General features: G+C 36.5%; 1 protein-coding gene across 6 annotated transcripts in view; it reads left to right on the top strand.

Annotated features, from left to right (window-relative positions):
• EXOC6 (exocyst complex component 6) overlaps nucleotides 1-23776 on the top strand; it is an 82359-nt gene that overhangs the window by 6740 nt on the left and 51843 nt on the right. For all 6 annotated transcript variants that reach the window (XM_072340315.1, XM_072340312.1, XM_072340311.1 and 3 more), the window contains exons 2-7: nucleotides 12256-12427; nucleotides 13757-13804; nucleotides 13906-13996; nucleotides 14889-14934; nucleotides 22480-22684; nucleotides 23489-23644. In XM_072340315.1, the coding sequence (XP_072196416.1) occupies nucleotides 12256-12427; nucleotides 13757-13804; nucleotides 13906-13996; nucleotides 14889-14934; nucleotides 22480-22684; nucleotides 23489-23644 (718 nt within the window). The remainder of the gene's footprint in view (nucleotides 1-12255; nucleotides 12428-13756; nucleotides 13805-13905; nucleotides 13997-14888; nucleotides 14935-22479; nucleotides 22685-23488; nucleotides 23645-23776) is intronic.

Here is a 23776-nt window from a genome sequence, read left to right as displayed (position 1 = left end):
TTACAAAGTAGTTCAAAGTAGCACTCCAAATCCCTTCTGTGGGGTCTGATGGTTTCTGGATCAGGTAGTAGAGTATGCTTTGAGGTATATGGATGTATCAGTTTATCTTTGTTATAATTGCTACATTGTATTTTGCAGCTGAGTCTGTGTAGTGAAGGGAACTGCCTCCTCCTTGAGTTGGATTTAACCTGATAAACCAGCAGTTTGCCTGTGTTGTTTGCTGCAGGCTTTGCACTGGGAGCAGGATTTAATAACGTTCTGAGTATTCAAGTGGAAAGGGAAGAGTTAGATAAGGCAACCTTCTGTGTGAACAAATTTGTCACTATATATATTTTTTGGAAACAATACTTTTTATTTTATTTTATTCTCACTAGCCCATTACATAGCACGAAAACAGCATGATAATATTGTATGCTATGGGTTAATTAATTTCTCATTTATGTATTCAGTGGTAGAACTTAAGTTTTTTTTCTTTATTCTGTAGGCTAGCCTGATATTTCAGAAACTCTTCAGATTTGCCCCTGGTAGCATGTAAGATCTTAGAAGGTGAGGATTCACTTCAATTGCTGCAAGTTTCAGCACAGTGCTTTGCTTTTACAAAGCCTGAAACTGGTGGATAATCACGTCTGCATTGTATTTCTGGTTGTACAAAAGTCTTTATGTTCCATGCTGATTAAGTCTGTCATAAAATATGTGTCTGCAAATCAGCCTATCTCAATCTTTGTAAGTGCTTATGTGTCAGCTCCTGACTCAGTCCTTGCAGTGTTTTCCAAATGAGAACTGCTGAGTGAGGCTTCAACCTAACCCCTAACCTGGGAGTGCTTCAGAAAGAGTTCTCTGCAATTCCATGAGCATTACCAAATAGCTTTAAATTGTTCCTATGTTCAGGAAACATGTTTCAAAATACCTGAAATTTTCAAAAGAAAGGCATCATCTGCTGAGATCCAGAAGGGTGTACTTAATAGGTGGCAGTTGTGGACTGTAACACCATGTCTCATCTCAGTTTAACCTGACCATCATATGTGTAGTCTATTCACTGTTACACTGTTAAATTCAGGAAAGTCATCTGCAATTTAGGTAGTTTCTTTACCGAGTTGTTCCTCAAGCTGATTTTATGCAGTGTCTGTTGACCTAGATTTTGGGATGTGCAGTATGCATAGGAAGTACATTAAATTTACATCCTGTGAATCCAGTCATGTGGGCACTTTCCTGCAGTATTAGTGGTCAATTTGCATGTTTTTTTGTTTTGTTTCTGGAAGCCAGTGACATGCATTGTTCAGTAGGTTTCTGTGTGCATTTCTGAACCATTGCTGTGCAACTTTGCAGTTTTCTCAGTGCAGCTGTCTACCTGACAATAAACATAAGCCTCTTTTTGACCCATAAGTTCTAGGGTATTTGCACACATAAGGCTGCAGCTATAACAGCTACCTGCAGTTCAGCAGGTTTTCTCATGTTGTATCTCATGGATTATACTTCAGAAATAATGTGGAAATGTATGAGGGCTGATCTTTCTTAAATAATGTCAGAAATGCATGTGCAAATAGGAAACTATTTCAATGTGCTGTAGTAAAATATTCAGTTCTAACTTGTTCAGAAACACCAAACTAGTTTTGCGTTGGCATCAAGTAGTCAAATCAGATCTTATCTTACTTAAGGACTTGCTATGACTAGCTACACCTTCTAGCTACTGTCAGTCTTTCTGGCAACTATCTGACAGTGGATGAAATGCCCAAACCTTATCCCTGTCACCGCAGACCTTGGTAAAACAATGACATCATGCTTGATTTGATGTTCACCTTGAAGTCTGCTCAGCAATATGTCTTTGCCTCATCTCATCTGTGTGTGCTGTGGAGTTACTTGTGTGCCTAACTGTCTGGGTCCTGTGCAGAAGTTGTCATGGACCTGTCCTGCCAGTAGCACAGCCCAGTCAGGAGGCATGGCTGGAGGAGAGGTGTGAAGGAGAGGATCAGGTCCTTCCATCAGGGCTGATGCACTGTACTGTGTTTGATTCAGGTGACCTGAAGAGAGCAAGGATTTTATTTATTTATTTATTTATTTATTTTAATGTTAATTGCATTAGGTTTTAAGGAAGGTGTTCCAAGCTCCAACACTGAATGGTATTTCTGCTGTCTCAGAGAAAGTAAATTTTCTTGCAAAACTGCAGTGAGTGCAGGTCTTGCAGTTCTCCATGAATCAGAGCAGAACATAATGATGCCTATGCTGTAGTACATATATCTAAGGGACTCTTGAGACATTTCAGCTTCAAACAGAAGTGTTCAAACATCCAAGTGTTGCATGGTTGAGTGTTGATACCCTCGGCTCTCCTTCTGTCACAGAGCTCTGGGTTTTTCTGTTGGTAGCAACTGTCACGGGGGTTTTCAGTTTGCCAACTTCCTTGTGCCTGGGGTGCCTCTGGGGCTATCTCTATCCCACTGATATCAGTGAAACAGCATTTTCTTTTGAGCTTTGTTTTTTGTTTGTTTTTACATGAAGTTAATGTAATTCTTATCGGTTTGTGCTCTGTTGCTTTTTAAACTGAAGGAATTATAACCAGGTGGCCAGAGTGCACCATCTTCCCTTAAAAATGGCATTTCTGTGGGGTTGCCAGTGCCATCTTTCCTAAAGTCTTGAACATTTTTTTTCTTCCACTTAATCAGTTTATCAAGCAGATAAAGTATTGGAAGAACTTAACAAATATTAGTAGAAGTCAGGTAACACATACACATACATATATGTAATATTTCCCAACAGAAAGATGGGCTTTGGAATTATACAGGCTTCTTAAAAGTCAGCTTCCATTTTCTTCAGTGATCCCGGCAGATGTGCATGTAAAAGGACTGTAGCATGGGCTGTAGATCTGTGTGAGAAAAATCAAAATTTGAGTCCTACATATGGGCTATGTGAGCTCATAATGTTAATAAAAATAATATAAAATTATTGGAAAATGTATCCTTTGATTATACATATAATGTGACACGTTTAAAAGTTATCATCTGTTCTTTTTATATTGAATAAAATACATTCTTAATTCAATTGCTTGTAAAACTTAAATTATTGGATATTTTATTTAGTCTGGAGCTTCTTATTTCTAAATATATTCACATCTGTGTGGTGCTGGTATTCAAAACCAGTTGAAGTAAGTTACTTAGGCATCTTAGTTATGTCAGTGGGCCTTTGTCACTTTAAATGCTCTGTTCAGTCTTTCTATGTGTCATGAAGGGTGTGCATAAACAATTGGTATGTAGTTATCTTGAAGATTGGGTATAAAACATCCCAGATACATATGACACATGAGCTATAGGCTGTATACAGGCTGTAGTAGATGGCTAACAGTTTCTGGAACATACACAGTAGAAATCTGATCAAACCTTTGAAAACATTCCAGAAGTTAGAATTTTCATTTTTAGATGAATTCCCCATTTCTTTTCAAATTGAATAATTAATGTTACGGTCTGTGGAAATAAAAAGGGAAAATATGAATATATATATATATATATGGATTTGTTTCTGGTTATATTTTCCATGAAATAACACTGGTTCCACCTATATTCACTGTATTAATTTGGATATGTGAAGCAGATGGCCAGACTTGGCATTTTGCTGTATGTCAGCAGCTACTACCAAAGTGAATGGAGTTGGCACTTTCTTTGCTTCTTTGCTTTTTATTTTATTTTATTTTTTTTTGTAAATCTAGCATTGCAACTCAGATTTGGGGAAAAAAAAATAGTAGCACAGCACTTGTTTTTCAGTTTCTTGCTTCATACTTCAGTAAGTAGCACAAAGGCTCAGCAGGAAGAGGCATCTCCTTGGTCAGCAGTGTAAAAACAGGAAGGAGGAAGTCTATTGCAAATCTGGGTTTGCTGATTATCAGCTCCTGTTTCTCTGCAGAGGATGTCCATTAACAGCCATCGGTGTGCTCCATTGCTTATCCAGGGTGAACAATGACTGCTGTAGTGTTGCTGCTACAGAATATGGACCCTGGTTATAGGAAGTAATGTTAACTAACAAACTGTACTCAGCCCTTTCCTGCTCATAGAAACAGGATACTATTAGTGAGAACAATTCACAGAAATTGCACATACAGGAAAACCAGGCAAGTGAAGCATACCAGCTAAACTAAGATTAATAAAATCTTTTCTCTGATTAGGCCAGGACTTGGGTTCTGCATTGTTCTGGCATGTCATAAGATCTTTTAAATTAGAGCAGCGAGAGGTGATTATAAATAAGGATGGTAGAACTGGACCCTAGGTAGTGTCTGGCAGAGAAAGTCTGCTTAGGTTTTAAGAAATGTGCTTATTGCCGTTGCTCAAGTTGAATTACAGGAAACACCTGGACATTATTTTATAAAGCTTTTTAAGGGTGTACACAGCAACCTATATGAAATTACTCCATGGAAAAACCCAGACAAAGTTTGTAATTTGTGTAAACACAAAATATCTTTGTATATTGCTGGACAAAGGAAATTTCTGCAGCGTTTCCTGTGAAATTGCAGCTTAAACTGAACGTGTGTTGTAGGATCATGCTTAGGGATGCCATGGTTGTAGTTAAAATGACTGTTCTGCTTCGAAGTCTTTATTTGCATGATTTTTTTTTTATTTTTATTTTATTTTTTTTTTTTTTTTTTTTTGTGCTTGCATAGATCCCACTGAACTCATCATGCAAATTTGAATTGTAAATACTATTTTACATATTTTACAGCTGTATTCTCTCTTTTTCGCTCTCATCTACTTGGCCACTTCTTGCAGTGTGTTTATAGGAATTAGTTGAGAGAATCTGATCTCCATACAAAATTAGCTTTGGCAGCAAGCTATTAATTCTAAAAACATGATTTTCCACAAGCACTGCTGTTTCACATGAGGGTTGGTTTATTTGTATCTGCTAGATTGAGGATTCTTTGTGTGTGTTAATTATTGATTTGAAAAATGGAATACAAATTGTGTGCCCGAATTTCTTTTTCTTTTTTTTTTTTTTTTTTTTTTTTTTTGGTGTATGTGTGACTTGGTTTAACTGCTCAGTTTGATCAAATAAAAATATTCCTCCCCACATTTCTAAATCTGAAGCTGTACAAATGCATACGTTGTATTCTTTGCAATTCTAGAAGTTGTACAGCTTAAGTCAGACTTGTACAGCTGTTGTGCAGGTGTGATTCCCATTACTGTAACAGCACTTATGGAGATGTAACACCTACTGAATGGATATCAGTACACTGACAGGAACGTGTGTATACAGTTTTAATTGCTTCATATGTCTTGTGAAATCAGGAAATGAAAGACTGTGGCAATGCAGGCAGGGGTGGGGAATGTGCAATTACTCCTAGAAACGGGTCAGGATGGGCTGGGCAGGGGGAGCATGAGAGCAGTAGACATTCGCTGATGATGAGCTGCAGCACTGCCCACACTGCTGTCCCGGCAGCTGAGCTTCAACCTTTGCCTTGCTCCTCACACTTGACGCGGTTCAATGGATTCTTTCATCAGCAGTATCTGTTGGCTTTCTTACTGCCTTAAGACTGATTGGGACAGAAAATGGGTGCAGAAAGTTTGGCGTGTGGAGAATTAGAACTGTAGTTTTCTCTGTTCGTAATGTGCTGGCCTGGGTATTTCAGCTCAATGCCAAACTGAGAAGTGAGGGTGAGCATCGTGCTTGTGGCCTGAGGAGTGGTCTTTGCTCAAAATAGGAACTGAAAGTGTTTGAAACTCCTGGTGTGTTTCATACCTGAGCATTTGTAATAAAGACTCACATTTTTAGGCTTTTGGTGTACTCCAGGGCTTTACCTGAGCCACGTTGCCATCAAACTCTATACTGCATTTCCATGGTCTACCCTTTGTCTTATAAAGAGATAGGCTATTTAGAAAATAGTAAAAATTAATGTCAGCAAAGAGAAAATTTCATCTATCTCCTCTTTAATGCTGTGAGAGCATGTTATTATAAATGATTTCATTACTAAGACGTGAATTGTTCACTCAAAAAAAAAAAAAAAAAAAAAAAAAAAAAAAAAAAACCACCAAAAAACCCATAAGATAGTGCTGCATAAGCTCATAGGTATTTATCCTGAATGTGTAATGTTTAAAAATCAAATAATTACCTGTTTAAAAAACAATCAAAAAAGTCCACATAACTTCAAGAAATAGTGCTTATGGTCTTTTGTTGTTTCTCTTGTGTGTTTGTTTTTTTTCTTCATTGTTGCTGTTGTTTTTTAAACTTTTCAAGTTCATTTTTGCCTGAAGGCTGAGTACCTGGGCAGTTTTCTTGGGCATTATAAAGTTATATCTATTGCCATAGATAAAAGGAATAAAATTGCTTCATTTCTCCTTCTGATTACTCTTGCAATTCACTCTTCCAAGCCAAACTCACACCAGATAGATTGCAGTAGAAGCTGTGTTGTTTGGATTTCTGATTATTCTCACTTTGTGGTGGTAGGTTGGTGTAGATGTGAAAACCAGGGATGTGTTGTGAAAAGGTAATTTGGAGTTTTTGGATTCTCAAAAGTATTGCTAGTCTCCTATGCTTTTACACTTTCAAGCCCACCGATCCAGTCAATGTATTAAATTACCTATGACTATTCTTTAGACTGTATTTAAAAAAAAAAAAAACAAAAAAAAAACCCTGATGCCAATATTTTTAATCCAGTTTGCAGTTGGGCATTTGATAGCTTGCATCCTGGTCGCATCTACAGGAGTTATCTGTATACATCTGTAGCAGAAACATATTCTTGAAACTATACTGTAACCATTTGTGAAGAGGTTTTTGATAGCATCTTCAAGTGACGGTGAGCATGTATGGGAGTTGGCATTATAATGGAGCAGTTAATATGAGCATTACTCCTTTATTTGTTTATAATAAAGAGTCAGGTGGGATTCGTGGCAGGCTGGGCTTTGTGAGTCGTGGCTGAGTTTTAGCTCTCTGAAGATGAGCATTTTTGCTTACTCAGCAGATGGCGAAGTTTTTTTTTGCGTGTGTTGAATGGTGCCCTCTTGTGTTACAATCGTTTTTTGCAAGTAAACGCAGATATTGTCAATAGATAGACAGAATTACACTTTTTTCATTGTGTGCTTCAGTTCTGAAAATAAAATTGGTAAGAATTTCTTTATATTTATTACTAGGGCATCCAGTAAGTTTTTTTAGTCATCTTCAATGGTAAATGGTTGTATATCTGAAAATTCTCCATCATTTATTTATTAATACCTGAATTCATGTATGTGTTACCTCTGTCCCTTCAGTCCAGCCAGTAAGAGATGACGTAGGCAAAAATATCCCTGCTACAGTACTGTTGAGTGTGTGTGAGAGAGATACCTTCCTTGTATATTTCTTTAATCTTTGTGATCACTGAAAAGTTAAACTGCACAACTGCTTCATACTAACCTCTAGCTAGGTATGATATTTGAAAACAAATTAGGTTAAGTTGCCTTCAGAATTGACTTTCCCTGGTTTATTTTTCTTTTTTTTTTTTTTTCTTCTTTTGAGTACTTTCTTGTACCTGCCACTAACAACACAAATGTGACTCATATTGTCCAGTTGTTGGGATGAGTCAGAAAACTGTCTACATACTGAGTTCTGGGAAGAAATTACTACGCTCATTAACAGAAAAACATTCTTCACTTCTACTTGTGCTCTTCATGGATGCCTTGCTCTCCCCATCAGAAGTGTGTAAATGTGGACAAAAATTGAAAGTACTAGATATTATACATGTAAAATGTGCTTGGTATCTTAGACGTGCTTATTACCTCTTTTTAAGGTACTTTATTCTGAAATATCTGAAGCAGCATAAAGTGGGATGTTTTTAGGGGAGCTGTAATGACAGGTAGAATTGCAGGCATTTCTTTTTGCAGAACTCCATTTCCCTCTGGTTTATTGCAGTGCGGTCATCTGTCTTGCAGGACTGTTTAACTGGAAAGCACAGAATTGTTATTAGGATTGTTTGCAGTTCCATAATCTTCAGATTAATAACTATCAGTTAGTAATGACTTCATTTAGATGAATGTAGGTCATTTTTTAAACATGTGTGGGGAAAACAAGCTTCATAATAAAAAATCAACCACAGCATTGTGTGTGTAACATTGCCTGATGGGTGAATGGGGCACATGTTACTCAGTTCTGGTTACAGTTTTGAGAAGACGTGTAATTTCTGTCTGGGATGGCTCTCTCAAGTACGTGTGTACTTTTAACAAGAGCAATGCTTTTGGTCAGACTTATTTCTGAAGCCTCAGCAGGCGGATGAAATCTGTGTATGGTATCCTAAGAGTACAAAGCACTGAGCAAGTTGGTGAGCTTTTAAATTCTTTTTCTTTTTGTGGATCTCAAAAAGTTGTGACTCAAAGTGTGATTTAAAAAAAAAATAAAATATTTTTATTTTATTTTATTTTATTATTACATATACATACATATTTATATATGTATGTATATATATATATATTTTTCCTAGTAACGGTGATGATTTTTTTTTCTTTTTAAGATAAGCAGTCCTATCTCAGGACTTTTTTTCCATAGCATGCTGCAGGAGGGTGATGTGTTACTGTTCCCACCAGATGGAGCTCTTGATGTATGTAATTAATATGAAATGTGTACCATTCGTGGATCTCGAGCTCTGTCGAAATCCAAGTTCAGATCATAGATCAGCAATTAGGTCTTCCTTAGTTTGCGTCCTTCTGGAAAGCGGTGTTATGTAGAACATAAAATAGCAACTATTGTTTTAATAAAGTAGGGTAATCTCTTGATGGAGGCAGTGCATTGATTATTAATATTTTGTAATTTTAAACACATACAGGTTTGAATTAAATATAATGATAGTAATCCTGTGAATTATCAACCAATACATTTTTATTTTCCTTCCCCTGAGATATAAGTTGTTTTATTGCTAATAAAAAACAACACACACTGATTTTTATAATGGTGAATACTGCACTGCCTATGCTACACTGTATGCAGTTGCAGAATTTGGCTGTGTTGTCTGGAGTTGTTTGATAACATTTTACATGCATAAGAAATCTCCTGATAGCAAACTAATTATGTCACTTAGTGTTTTATAAATGTGTCTGCCAATGTTGGTAGATTTGAATGTGATGCGGAAGCATCAGGAGTGGTGAACTGCAGCTATTGGAGAGTCCCAGAACATCTGGGAGCAGCTAAATCCAAAGACATTGCTATGACCACAAGCAGACACTCAGGCAATACAAACCCAGCAGTGGAGTTCCCCTGGCAGCATCTTTCTACAGTCATGTTCTCATTTTAGATGTATTCAGTTGGCTGTGTTTTACTATTGTTTTCGCTTATGGGTGTATTGAAGATTGTGAGTACACACTGATAGACAGAACTCTAGTTTTGTGATAGTGACAACTCTATTTTCATTTTTCTTTGAGAACAATGTAAGGAGACCTAAACTTGGAGGAAAGCAGCAACAAATAGAGCTTTTTTCTCATTTTGTTTTTGCGTCCAGCATAGGCATTGTGTGTGGTCCATGCAGGGAGGACTCATGCATGCGCAGTATCTGTGAAGGCATGGTCGGGTGCCTCTAGTCCTCTTACTCTATATTTCTGCTCCAGAAATGTCATTCTGTGGCAGATGGGTGTCCCTCTGTGCCCACCCTGTAGGTTTCAGCACCTTTTCTTGTAGCAATGCTCATACAACCAGCCTGTGGTATTTCAGAGCATTTCAATATCAGTTGTCACACCTTTCTCTCATCCTTTCCCTATTCTTCTAAAGGTATAAGTGGTACAGCCCACAGGTCTCCCCTTATTTCCTCAGATGCCAACAACTTGCCCAGTAAGCTCACTTAATAGGATCACATCTGGCACCTTTCATCACCACAGACAGTTCTGCTTCCCACTCTGACCAGTGCCTGGCCCTGGGTGCAAGTGTTCCTGCTGGCAGCTGGGGTCACTCCTCATCTCCCACCAAGGCCCTCATGGCACAGCATCTCTGGGCAACATGAGGTGTCCCTTGCAGGCAGCCTGCCAGGCACCACAGGAGGAGACTGCCTGCTTGTTACATTGTGGCTCCTTCCAGCTGTCATGTCACTGCAGTGGTGGAAAGGGTGAGGGGCATTTTCCTCTTTGTGAGGAAATACTCTATTTCACATGTGAGCAGCTGTGGATTTTCCTCTGGTGCACTTAGGAGGAAGGAGCCAGCCTTTCAGCATGTTACCCATATTTTCCTATCATAAGCAAAGGATAATCCTCATGACTTTCAGGGGTTGATTCATCAGGCAAACAGGAAGATTTTATTGTGTAGATTTTACTCTGAGTATTTGTTAGCAAGCAGGTTCTCAGGAACTGACTTTTTTTCTTTGCCATGTGGGACAGTTTATTGCCTTCCTTACTTTTCTAGATTCAATTCCTTCTCTCAGTATATTGACCAAGGTCAAAAGGAACTAAAAAAGCATCAAGAATCTAGTTATGAGTGTTTTAATCTTCCTTGAAAGGTCAGGTTCTTACCAGGCACTCAGACATAGTGTTGTTTAGCAGGCACTGATGTCCAAACTAGCAGAACTCAGCTGTCTGTTTGGAAAAGAGGATCTTGAAGACTGTGCAAAGTCAAACTTCTTCGAGAAGCAGGGGAGGGAAGTGCTTTCATATAATTGTAGATAATAGAATCACAGAATGGCTTAGGTTGGAGAGGACCTCACGGACCAACATCGGTGCCATGGGTTGAGTGCCACTCTCCAGATCAAACTGCCCAGCACCTCATCCAGCCTGGCCTTGTGTGCCTCCAGGGATGGGGTGTCCACAACTCCTCTGGGCAGCCTGTGCCAGCGCCTCACTGCTCTCTGAGTAAAAAATTTCTTTCTAACATCTAATCTAAATCTCTTTTACTTTAAAGCGATTCCCCTTGTTTTATCATTATCAGACTGTGTAATAAATCAGTCTCTCTCATCTGTAAGCTCCCCTTAAGTACTGGAAGGCCACAAGGAGATCTCTAAGCCTTCCCTTCTGCAAGCTAAACGCGACCAACTCCTTCAATCTTTCTTCATAGGAGAGGTGCTCCAGCCCTCTGAGTGTCTCCATGGCCTTCCTCTAGGCCTGCATCAACAGGTGTGTAACCTTTCTGTACTTTGGGCTCCAGTCTTTCCCTCTGCTCAGCAGCTGTGGGGCTTTGGCTCACTGTTATCTGGCTCTTGAACTTCAAACCAAAGCCTGCTGCAGACAGCATCGACTCCTTTTCCCCTGTCTTCAAATTGCTTTTTATTTGTTTATTTTAAACAGCTTTGCCTTACAGATTAATGGAGAAATCTTTGTAATGATGGAGGAACATTAGAGGCTAAAAAAATGCAATTTCAAGATTTTCAGTCTCCTGATTTTTATTTATTATTGAATGCTCCCTGTCTTGGGAGACTTTGTACCTTTGATTTCCCATGCAGTTCTCACTCTTTTTTTTTTTTTTTTTTTTTTTTCTTTTTTTTTTTTTAGTTTTTGTTCTTTCTTTTTTTTTGTTCTTTCATTTTTTACTTTAAATTGCCCACTGCTCCTTTGCTCGCTGTCGTGCCTGAGTGTTTTTCCATGCAGCTTTCTATTCTGAAACAGCTCAACACTTACTCTGGTTACTTCTGCAGTCATGTTTCCTACTCGAGGTTTCTAATTTTAGTATTCAAACGGTTAGTAAAATAAACTGAAAGAGCTGATTTTAGCCATTCCTAAAAGCTAGGTCCCGCTTCAGTAGCAGCCTTAGGCTCATTGCAAGTGCGCATGTGGTGATTTTGCCCTAGAGCACGTTTAGGGTGCTGGAGTAGGGCAGTGCAGAGGCTGTTCTGGCTGCGGGCAGGCCTGGCTGTGGCAGCTGCTCCAGTCATTTTGGATGGATTATCCAGCACTGATGTCATTGGATAATTCTGTTTTAGGAGTGTTAGATTTGTACATTTGCACTTTCTTATATTTAGGGAAGAGTGGAATTTGATAGAAAAGCGATCCATGCCATTTGAGGTGGTCAGAGAAACGGCATCTTTTGTATCCGTGTTTGAGCATTAGGGCATAAACAACAGACCAGTGAGGCTCAGGTCAACCATGATGTAACTGGTTAAGCACCTGGATTAATGCCATAAGGGCTGGGTTCAATTCTCAGTTTTGTACTATCTCTTTGTTTTAATGCTGATTTTGGTGGAGTGCATCACAAATAATGATATCATTACATCAAGCTTGCATGCTTTTACTTTTTTTTTTTTTTTTTTTTTTTTTTTTTCCTAAGAGAGATTTCAATAAAGATTCTTGCATACTGCATTTAAGTGGTGGGGAAAAAGTAAACTTTGATTTTCTTATTTGTATTTAACAGGTCTGTATATGATGACCAACCAAATGCACATCAGAGGTTTATGGAAAAACTAGATGCCTGCATACGCAACCATGACAGGGAGATAGAAAAGATGTGCAATTTTCACCATCAGGGCTTTGTGGATGCTATCACAGAACTTCTTAAAGTTAGAGCTGATGCAGAGAAATTAAAGGTAAGTTTTTCAGGGTTTTATATTATTGCCTTTGTATTAAAAAAAAGAAAAAGAAAAAAAGGGGGACTCAACTTTTCTACTGAAGAATAGAATTTTCATTACTTATCACATACATTCTGTTGTTTGAAACTTTTTATTAAAGTGGATTCCATAGAATTTGTGATGAAGACTGTTTTGTCTGAGGCAATAATACATTTATGAAGTTAAATATTATATTAGCTCTAATTCTGATTTTTCCTGTACGCATTTTCAGGAAATGCTAGCAAAATAATTTTGTGGTTTCTAAAGGCTTTTTCACATGGTAAAGGATAACAGATAGCAAAGTACTGGCAAAATCATAAATTCTTATGTCTGCTTTTTTCTTATGTCTTATGGTCTGCTTTTTCTAATCATATATTTACATGTCAGACCTTAGAAAGTTTCAAATCTTGATTAGAATAGTAAGAAGACTGCAATTACATCTGAAAAATATGTTTTATTTACACTGTAAATGAGCAGGAGAGTAGGTGGAGTTAGTAGTTTTCTTTAGAAATGAGAACTAAGATTTACTCACAGATCAGAATGCATTATTGTGAATTATGAGATCCGTCCCTTTTAGCTCTCTTTACACTTTTGAGAGCAAAATATGCACACCAGACAGAAAGAGTATAGTTCATCAGAGGTTATGATTAGAAAAGCATTATATAAAGGATATTCAGATAACAAGAGACCAAATACAGCGTCAATGAGGTCATTGAGCATCTTTGTTCAGAAATTAATGAGATTTTTAATAAACTAGAATGTGCTTCCTTATTATGATGACCTAATGAGTCACTTACTATGTGGGAAAATCTGAGGTCGAGCTTTGCCTGCACCTGCAGCATTAAAATGTTGCTGTGGTTTGGAGATTTCCACGTTTGATGTTAATCAACCACCCAGTGTTTGCATTCAGCAAAGTATGAATGTTTAATTACCATAAAATGCAATCACCATTTCTTACAGACAATGAATGGCCCATAGAGCTCATTGAGGTTATCAAAAAGGGACCAGTGGTCAATTGGGTCAGTGATTTGAATTGTTTGACAGACCTACAGAAACAAGGAAAGTTCAAAAATCCCAAGTAAATTTGAGAAGTTTGCCACAGAATCTGTTAGAAAGAACTGTCATAAGTAATTGAAGTTAACGAAAGCCCTTTGCGATCAAAAGTTCAAGTTCAAGCTGTAGAGTTAATTTGAATTTGCATTTCTTTGTTCCAAGTTTCTCATGAAGCATGATCTGATTACAAGGGTGAGCAGTCACATCAGGGCAATATATGCATATTTGTCTAACAAAGGTGAAATTATTTTTAAGGTCCAAGTTACTGATACCAACCGAAGGCTTCAGGATGCTGGGAAAGAGGTGAGAAAATGGTGCTTCCTATATGGGCATTATGAATATTTGTAGCAAATTAAATGTATTTCCATAATTTAATTGTAATTTTCTGTTAAAAAACCTCCAAGGTGATAGCCCAAACAGAGGAAATCATCCGATGTAGAGTTCAGCAAAGGAATATTACAACAGTTGTGGAAAAACTACAGTTGTGTCTTCCAGGTGAGTGACAGATGGCTAAAGATGGTGGTAAATAACAGTAGTAACAAAAACTAAGTCACAGTGGCTAAAATACAAAAGAATTTTGTTTTTGAAGTTGTGGCCCTGTGAGATCCAGATTAGCAAAAGGATCACGATGTTTTAGAGAGGTGTTCACATATCGATTCTGTGACTTTACAGTATTTAACGTAGGGTGATTTTGCCACTTTTTGAGAAAACATTGGGAAAGATATAAATGGTGCAAATAAAGTATCTGCGTGTACTTTGAAGTGTAGTCATACTTCTAATTTGCTAAATAATAAAGCTGTTCCTTATTTTTTGAACTATTTGAATTCTTCAAAAGTTATGAAGTTTTCTGCTTGAACCTGGTGCTGTGTTCCAGCTCTGTGTCATTGCAGTCTTTTATAATGAAGCATAAAGGCTCCAAATAACATTTCAGAAAAGTGATACTGTGGGATTGCACACAGCTCTATAAGGATTTCCTGCTTCTAGTATGGTACTATGGATTTGAGAATTTCTTTTGTAAAGCCTTGCTGACTTATTCTGATTACAGTAGAGGGTACTGTTGTCATTTAGTGAAAACAGATTGTAGAGTTGTAAAGCAGACAAAGTTGTGGTAAGTGAATAAATATGCTTGATATATTCTCTACTGTTCTGTTTAATCTTAATTGTTTTTGCTGTTAAGAGGTCAGTTTCTTTTTCTTTCCCCCCCTTTTTTTTCTTGTTAGTTTTATCACATTACCGTCATAGAAGGAATTGAATTAGACAAGTTTAGTATGGTTTAGACAATTAGACAAATTTCATCGTTTATTTTGTCCTCTATAGTATATATTTCCTTTTTTATTAACTAAAACCACAATAAGATGCATGGGTTAATCTGCTTGTTTTTATGCAGTGCTGGAAATGTACAGCAAACTAAAAGAACAGATGAAAGTAAAAAGGTGAGTGAATTTATTTTTATTAGCAAAATATACCTTCTGTAAATAAACTGGCAGATTAGCAAAAACTGATGTAGACAAATATATGTAAAAGTCCTTTCATATAGATTTACAGGCTTCATAATACTTGGTCTATTATCAAGAATGCTATTGAACAAATAGTGTACTAAATACAAGGACTTCTAGAAGATTAATGATTGCTATGGAAAATAATGGTTAGTTAAATAGCATTAAATGCAGTGATAATATGATTATGGAATGTGAAGTAAAATGGATTGTAGGTTTGCTTTTTTTTTTTTTTTTTTTTTTTTTTTTTAAATATTTGAGACAATTTAAGATGTGATAACAAGATCCTTAGGGAATAAAGATTTTTACACAGTACATTAATATCTGCTTAGTCTGTCATTATATATTTGAATCAAATTTATAAACTAAGGGAAAAGGACATTTCACTCCACATGTTTCTTCAGGCCTGTCTGATACCTCTACGCTGATCTTTTGTGTATGAGACTATGGGAATGGTATGGAGTAAAAGTGTTTTGTCTTTTCCACTGTGTTAAAAAAAAAAAAACCAACCAAATAAACAAGCATCAAACATAATGAAAAATAAAGTTGTACAATGTTTTGTTTTTTTTTTTATGGGTACCTCCTTCCTTTGTTGTTTCTTCATTTTCCATCTTCTGAGGGAGCCACTTGCTTCTGCTGCTGCCAGTGTTGCCAATTCTCTCTGTGGCTGCTCTGCTGTCCTTGTCCCCCAGGGGCTGCTGCTGCATTGTACCTCGTGGACACCCACCCCAGCAATGCCACTGCTGTTTTCTTCTTCCTGCTTTTTACAGGATCATGTCCACCTTGTCCATAGCTGCCTTTCATGCGGCCTCTGACACTGATTGCTCTTTCTCTTCCCTGCTGTACTTGTGAACGTTGTTCTTCTGTCTCTGTGTGCCTGGCACCACTGCAGGAAGCTCCCACTAATAAGTCTGTCTGGACCTAACTGCCTTCATTTGGAACTATCTGTGCATAGTCAGATGTGTACATTCTAGACAACAATCTAAAATTGTTTTTTGACTGTACATCTGGATTTCTCTTGCCTGGATTTCTATTCTGTGAATTGTCAACACCTCTTGCTATAAAGCTGGACATCTGAAAATCCTAAACAACAGCTGTAATGCAAGAGCAAATCAGCTCTAAAGCCTGGGTGCAGACATGTCCAAAACGCATCAGGTATACCATAAACTTCTGATCAAGCAGGGCTGCAACAAATGTGTTGCATCTTCCACACTAGTGTGTGTGCTACGAGGTACTTGTGTACATGTGCTATCTGGGAGGTTTTTGCAGAAATATGAGTTCTTTAATAAAAATTTGAAACTGTGCTTTTGCATTACAATCAAAACTTGCTGGATGGGGACCAGTTTGGTAGATCTCATCAACTTGACCTACTCTACGCTGCTTCCTCTGAACAGGACACTGATATGACAGTAGCTTAAAGTAGCTGGCAGTGTGCTGTAGCAGTGTTCTTGGAGCACCTGAGCAGAAATATGTAAACAGTCCAGTGTCCCAGATACTCTGCTCAGAGATTGTAGTGCAGAGTATGCTGTCTGAGCTGGACCACTTCCAGCTTCCTTATGCTTGCTGGTCTGCAGAATCTGTTACGTTTTGCATGTTGATGTGGAAATGCTGGGATCAAGGTCTATGTTTTGCCTTCCCCTTGATCTGTCAGGCAAGGCAAATAGCATTCTGGCTCGTAGGAGATGTTATAGTTCCTAACATCATCATGAAAGATCACCTGGGTGAGATAAAATGGCAGATAGCTTTTAGTGCTTTGTCTCCATGTTTACCAACAGGTTTGTAGTCTACTGTTAGTTGATTGGATTTTAAAAAAATTGTCAGTACTCTTTCAATCTAAATTTCCATTATGAAGGAGGTACAGATCTGACAATTTTCCCATGGAAGAAATTGCTTGCCAGACAGGAAATCTTAAATGTTGCAAGTCAAGTGATGGTATACTGAATTGAGGGGTTTGGACGTGTCATTGTCATACCATAAAAAGATCTAAGGGAAAGAGGAGATGCCATAGCTTTGAAGTACCATACCTTGAAGTCACACAAAGTATTGAAGGTTTAGATTTTGCTGCAGGCTACTGCTGCAGCTCGGGTATCTGTTTCATTAGTTATTCTACACTTAATACTTGGCCTGTGACTTAGAATTCCTATAATACTAGCTTGAGCTGGATATTTCACGGAACTTGTGATTAGTTCAAATGTTAATTTCCTTGTGGCTTATCAAACAAGACCAAAGGATGAATGCATTTTGGTCTTTATCATTAAGTGATTCAGCAGTTGCAAGGACGTACAGAGCACCAGTACTGAGACCTCATAGCTGATATGTGCACGTACAAAGAATTTCAAAACTGACCTTCTTAATAAGCTTTGCTGTGATGCTTTCTCGGAAGAACTGGGGATATGAGCATTCATATCACTTGTCCTAACAAAATGGTGGGAGAGTTTATTTGCAAGAGATAATTTTTCTTGTGAATCTTTAGTGAGGTTTGTTAATGCAGGTAAGCTTTCATTTATATTTAAGAAGAAGAAAAAAAGAAGAATAAAAATCTCTTTTTGTTTGCGTTTGTTTTGCAGCCTTTTAGTAATAACTTCATTATTCCGCTGCCTTTAAATCTTGCACTGTGAACAAAACTAACATTTCTTAAGAAATGTAAAGAAAGGGAAGAAGGAAGTGTGGATGTTCTACACTTTTGCGGGTACTTATTTGATGGTAAAAATTGGAATTCTGTTTTCTTTGCTCCAAGACAGCCAGCTAAGTAAGATAATGTGGGGTTTGGCGTCTGGAATACGTTTTTTTTGTTTTTTTTTTTTTTTTTTATGGAGACAGAATGAAGATCTACTGAGGATTCCAAAAAGCTATCGATTGGTAGCAACTTTTGGTCTCTGCCAATACGGGTTATGTTTGAACTGATGACCTAGAGGTGAAAGGCTCTGTATCCTATTTATCTGTTTCCTGAGCCATGCATAACACAAGTTGACAAGAACTATAGTTGTGAGAGAAAATAATTGAGGAATCTGCTCTAAACAGACACAATTGGCTGGAAAGATTTATGAGGGGTTTAAAGTCTTAGATGAGGAAGCACAAGGGAGAGGCCTAGTTTCTGCACTGCTCTCCTAAAGACCTGTTGGGGTTATTATGTATTTTGGTGGAACTTTCTCCATCTCTAGTTTTAAGTCGGAGATAAGATCACCAAGCTTCATACAGCTCTCTTGGCATGGCTGCTGTGTTTGGGTTTGGTTATATGTATCTGGAGAAATTAACCAGCTTCTTCAGCAGACTGTAGATTGATGCTCTAGTTGGGAACTGTTAAAATAGGTGGCTTGGCAGATCTTCTTTCACACAAACAAAGAAAACGTAGAGAAGCTTAAAAATTAGCAGTTTGAATTATAAAGACAACTGGAAATAAAGAAGTTATTTGTGCAGTGACTTATTTCAGTTGTAATTTCTCTTCAGCACCTGCATGAATTTGACTCTTTCATGGTAATATTGAAAAATTCCAGTTGAATTTCCTCAAATTTGTCATGTTTTGATAGGGAACAGAAAATTTTTAAATATTTACTCAATGGAAATGTAATAAGCAGGATTGTAGCACAGAAGTCAGAAAATATCTTTGTAAATAAAGTTTCTTAATAATATTTAAATGAGAATTTCAAGGTTGTTTTTGTTTTGTTTTGTTTTAATCCAGCAGGGTATTTTAGTACATAAATATACATTTCTTTACATTAACATGTGCATGTAAATGCTTTCTGCTTAAAAAAATTCATGGCATTTGAGTTGCTTCTGTCCTGTACAGCTTTACTTCTCTAGTTTAACTTGGAGGTTTTTTTAAATAAGTCATAGTATATCTTTTAACTGCCTTCAAATGAAATTCCACTGATAAATCTTAGAAGTTCTCTGTCATTTAAAATATAACTTGCTTTGTGTGCACTGCTAATAATTTAAAGTTATAGCTGTTTTCTTTTTCTTTAGATCATATAAAACACTAATGTTAATCTTCTGATTTTGTTTCCTTATTCTTTCCCTCTCTGCTTCTTGCTGGTTTTAGCTTTCCTCTTATAGAGAAGATGTTAGTGTAGGTCAATCTATTTTACAATGCTTTGGTCTTGATGACAAGATGGATCAGTTCTGTATAATCTTATTTTACGAACTCTATTGGTGTTTCAGTTTTCTATTTTCAGATTCTGAGCTTATAATATGAAATCCATGTTGGAGAATGTTTTCTTAAAAGATTAGGCTAGAAGAATAGACAAGGGACTGGTATATTTATGTGACAGAAATGACATCGAAGATGCTTCTTTAAATAATTTATATTTAAATGAGCAATGTTCACATTCATATGATAGATAATATATGGTATAATAATGTCATTGTCAAAACTTTCAACATTGAATTAAGTCTGTGGAATGTTTTTTAAAGAAAAAGATACAAATACATCATTGTTGAAATAATATGCTTTTTTTTTATTTTTTTTTTTTTAAATCCTGACTTACAAGTGACCTTCAAATTAATAAGATTTCAGTGCTTTACCAGAACAGATGTTAAAAGGACAAGGTCCTGAGCTCCACATATATGTAATTAGTAAGGGACTCTAGAATGGATTTTAAATGGATTATGTTAATTCTCATCTTAGAGACAGCAGTCAAAAACCTTTTAGATGAACCAATAGTGTTCTGATAAGCTGATCTGTATAGTTTAAATACAAACCTTTTATACAATTTTGATGCTATTATGGTTTTATTCCCCAGAAGTTTCACCATGTGGCCCCCTTGGTCATTTGCTAGTTTAAAAAAAGCAAAAAACACAAAACCACACACATAACCCCCTCAGATTTTTTCTTATCAGTGACATTCCCATTGCCTAATGTATATTTTAGATAAACCAAGTATATAATAAACAAAAGCTGCTAATTTACACTTGAAACCTCTTTATTTGCAGTCTTCTGAAAGCGGTTCTGTTCTGGAATAAAAGAGAAGGCTTTTCCCATCCTCTAGCTATGCTGAATTGTTAGCTTAGCTAACAATTGCCTTGATTGGGAAAATCTTAAAAACAAACAAATAAATAAAAAATTTAAAAATGTTTTTATTTCAGAATAGAACATTAAGTTGCAACTGAGTTAGTAACAACTTGCTATTTCTTGTTGACAGATGAGAACCATCAACATGAATTTTATTTCAGTTGTAACATGTTTGCTTACTGTATCTACAAAGTAATAGTAAAAAGCATCAGAATTGAAAAGGACGCTTTCCTAATTCTTCTTGAACTTTGAACATGCTCTGTTTTCCATTTTCAAAACGATTCAGTAATTTTGCATTTCTGATTGTGTAGGAATTCAAGAAAGAAAAAGAGCCAAGGCTGAAAAGCTAAAAATGGTCTTAGGATATTGGCCTGTGTTTGTGGAAAGATTTGGAACTGAACAGCAAGTTAACAGAGTCTCATCTCAGTTTCTCTTTTTCCCGTTCATTGGTTCACCTCAATCTGTTATGGTAGACAAAACCAAAAACAAACAAAAAAAGAGGCATTTTTCTAAGCCTCTCAGGCTGAGTGTCTGGTGAGAATACTGTGCAAGTGAAAACTATTACATTACAAATAATTGCTGTCCTATACATATTTAACCTCTTTCCTGCATGTCTCTTTAAAATGTCATCACAGTTTTGATGATCATGGCTCTGTTTATTGCCTTCTTAGTTTAGCTGTTTATTACAGAATTGGTACCCTTCTATTTTGCTTATTTTTTCAATAAGTTTTCCCAATCAGGAGTCAATGTGACATTTGAAAATGATAGAGAGAGAGCTATTGATTCCATGAATGGGCATTATTCATAGCTCCTTATGGTGCTCATCTCTCTACATAAGGGGAAGCATAGGAGAACCAATTTCCATCTGTACATTTTCTCCAAAATCAGTTGGAAGCATCATAGCTTTACTTATGTCCTACAGGCCTTGTTAATAAATAATTCTAACAGGGATTTGCCCAGATACACCTGTAATCTATAGGAGAACTGAAATTGAAGACCAGTAAGGAACAGCACTATAAGATAGATTTGATGCCTTAGTATTTGGAAGATCTCTGTTCTCAAAATTGCATTTATTTAGTATTCTTGTTGAAGATAACAAGTTTCTGATTCAAAGGGTGTTGTGCAATGTGTGATATAGATGTAAATCCGATTGTTCCTTTAGTTTAACATTTTTTTATAAGGAACTTTTTCATTTGGTCATCTATTTTGCATTTTTGTAATAGCAGTACATCTCACAGACATTTTTGCAACAACAATTTAGAAACAAGAGCAAGAACCTGAAATATTTTACTAGGTTTTTATCCTGTGACTTTGAGTTTGTGATACTTTTGTTAATATGATGAAAATAATTTCTAACACTTTTTCATCAGAACTTGAGTTAAATTATTACTTATTACACGTAGTGTCTGCACAATATATATATATTTAATATATTTATTATATATATATATTTCAAAATGTTTTGTAATAATGGACTGAGAGTTCAGATCTTGTTGTTTGTATAGCATTTTCAACATCATAGCCTTTGTTTTATTTGATAGAAACAAGTCTTCATTTTTCCTGAAATGGCCCATGACATGGCTTGTTTTGCTCCTTCCCCCACATTTACCAGCCTTTGCTGTTTTTGTAATACTTGAATGACTCTGAAATTAGAATGGAATCCCATTTTATACTTACTTTTAACTGGAGTATTTTTTTTATGTGTGGTACGTAATCATGAGAGAAATTACTTTGTGTTTTCTTCCCTGACACTCTATCTCAGGCTGTTTCTTTCATATTTCTGATGTATATAGCCTGTGGTCTAACAGTAGAAGAACAGGGAAAATTATCTGATCTTTGTTGTTTTTCCCCCTCACCTTAAAGCTTGTTCAGTGTAATCATTTTGTTGGTGAGGTATAGCGTAATTTGTCAGAACAGCAGATTAGATGTATCATTTACAGTAAGCTAGAGTTAAGTTTTTACACACCTTTTCCAGCTAAAGATGGCAAAAGGAGAGTGAGTATGGATATTTGTAGCCAGATATGTACAGGCACATGTTTCCAAGATTGTTTTCATTATTTGGTGCATATACTCCAACACTGAGTGATTGACAATTTGCATTACAAAGGTGAAACTAATTTAAACAGCAACAACGAAACTGATGTAGAAACAGAAATTATTGTTATGATTTTACTGCCTCCATTCCACAGGCTACTGCATGTGACATTAGGAATCTGTTGATCAGAACAGCTAATACCATGGAAGCCTACTTAAAATCTCAACTTGACTGGGTCACTCTGTTTTTTATTTTCCCAAACTAAAACATTGTGCTGATGACCTTTTGTTTCACATTGTTCATTTGACTAACATAGGAATTTCACTAGATGCCTATTGATTGCTTGTTTTCTATTGATATTCTGTGATATTCTATATATAATTAAAATGTATTTTATTAAAAGTTGATAAGAAAGCTATATAATTTGATCTCTTTGTAGATATTACTCTGCTTTGAAGACAATGGAACAACTAGAAAATCTGTATCTTCCCAGAGTTAGCCAATACAGATTTTGCCAAATAATGATAGAAAATCTTCCAAAACTACGTGAAGAAATAAAAGAAATTTCTATGTCAGATCTGAAGGATTTCTTAGAGAGTATTCGAAAGCATTCTGATAGAATTGGGGAAACTGCAATGAAGCAGGTAAGCCTATATGCCAGGTTGACTTCAGCCCCATTACCTACTGAAAAGTGACCTAAAGCTGAAAATATATTCTTCAGGAACTTGTTTAATTAACATAGTTATGATACTTCTTTATTACTAAATAGAGTACTGCTAATGAATGTTGCAGCTTTCTTGCTGCAGTGACTTTTTTGTTGGGCTGTGATGTTGGGTTGTTGCATTTTCATCTGAAGTTTTTAGAATTTTGTTTTGTCTTTCAGAAACAAAATTCTTGTAAAATGCAGAGCTGATGAGTGTAAATGAAACTTAAGTGTGTCTGTCAACAAGGCTACTGGATGCTGTATTGTCCTGTGCCAGCCCTGTGCATCCCAATCACAAAATAATGCTATGCTAACCTGATGCATTTCTTTCAGCAATATGGACAATACAGTGCATTTGAGTGCATTTGACTTCTGCAGCTGTCTGCTCACTGGGGCTTAACCGAAAACAGAAAACAAGTAGCTGGCAAACTCTGTTGTGATAACTGTACATGAGTATTGATTCTGTGCTCCCAGTTTATAATTGGGAAAATTTCAGATAACTTTTACATTTTTTGCTATTGCATTCTGGGGATTAGGGAAGAATTATGTAAAAAGTAGCTGTTGAATTCATTTGTCATCCCAAATCAATTGAGGGCAAAATCATCAGAGTAGGGTGAGAGCAAACAGCTTGCAATTACACTGTTCTGCATTCTATATGACCACCTGTTTTTCATGATGTAGCATATACTTTTAAATAATGAAATTTGAATTATATCCCTCTCAATTGGTGCTACTTTCAAAACAGGCACAACAGCAGAAAACCTTTAGCATCACTCTTCAGAAGCATAATAATGTAAACTACGGTCGGAACATGCATTTAGGTAGAAGCAGAATTTTGGAATCTAAGAATGAAATGACATTGAAGCGAACGTTTGAAGAAGATGATGAACATGATGAAGAGGTAGCTTTTTACTAAATGTTATTTACAGTGAATTTGGCAGTTTATTGACCAAAGCTTGCAGTGTGCTGTCTATTGGTGTAATAATATAGATGGAATAATAAGAGAACATCTTCAATGGACAATGCCCAGATC

Source organism: Excalfactoria chinensis, chromosome 6 (assembly GCF_039878825.1).
Source record: "Excalfactoria chinensis isolate bCotChi1 chromosome 6, bCotChi1.hap2, whole genome shotgun sequence".
Taxonomy (NCBI): Eukaryota; Metazoa; Chordata; class Aves; order Galliformes; family Phasianidae; genus Excalfactoria; species Excalfactoria chinensis.
The sequence above is the reverse complement of the archived record's forward strand: the minus strand, read 5'-3'. Positions and strand labels throughout refer to the sequence as shown.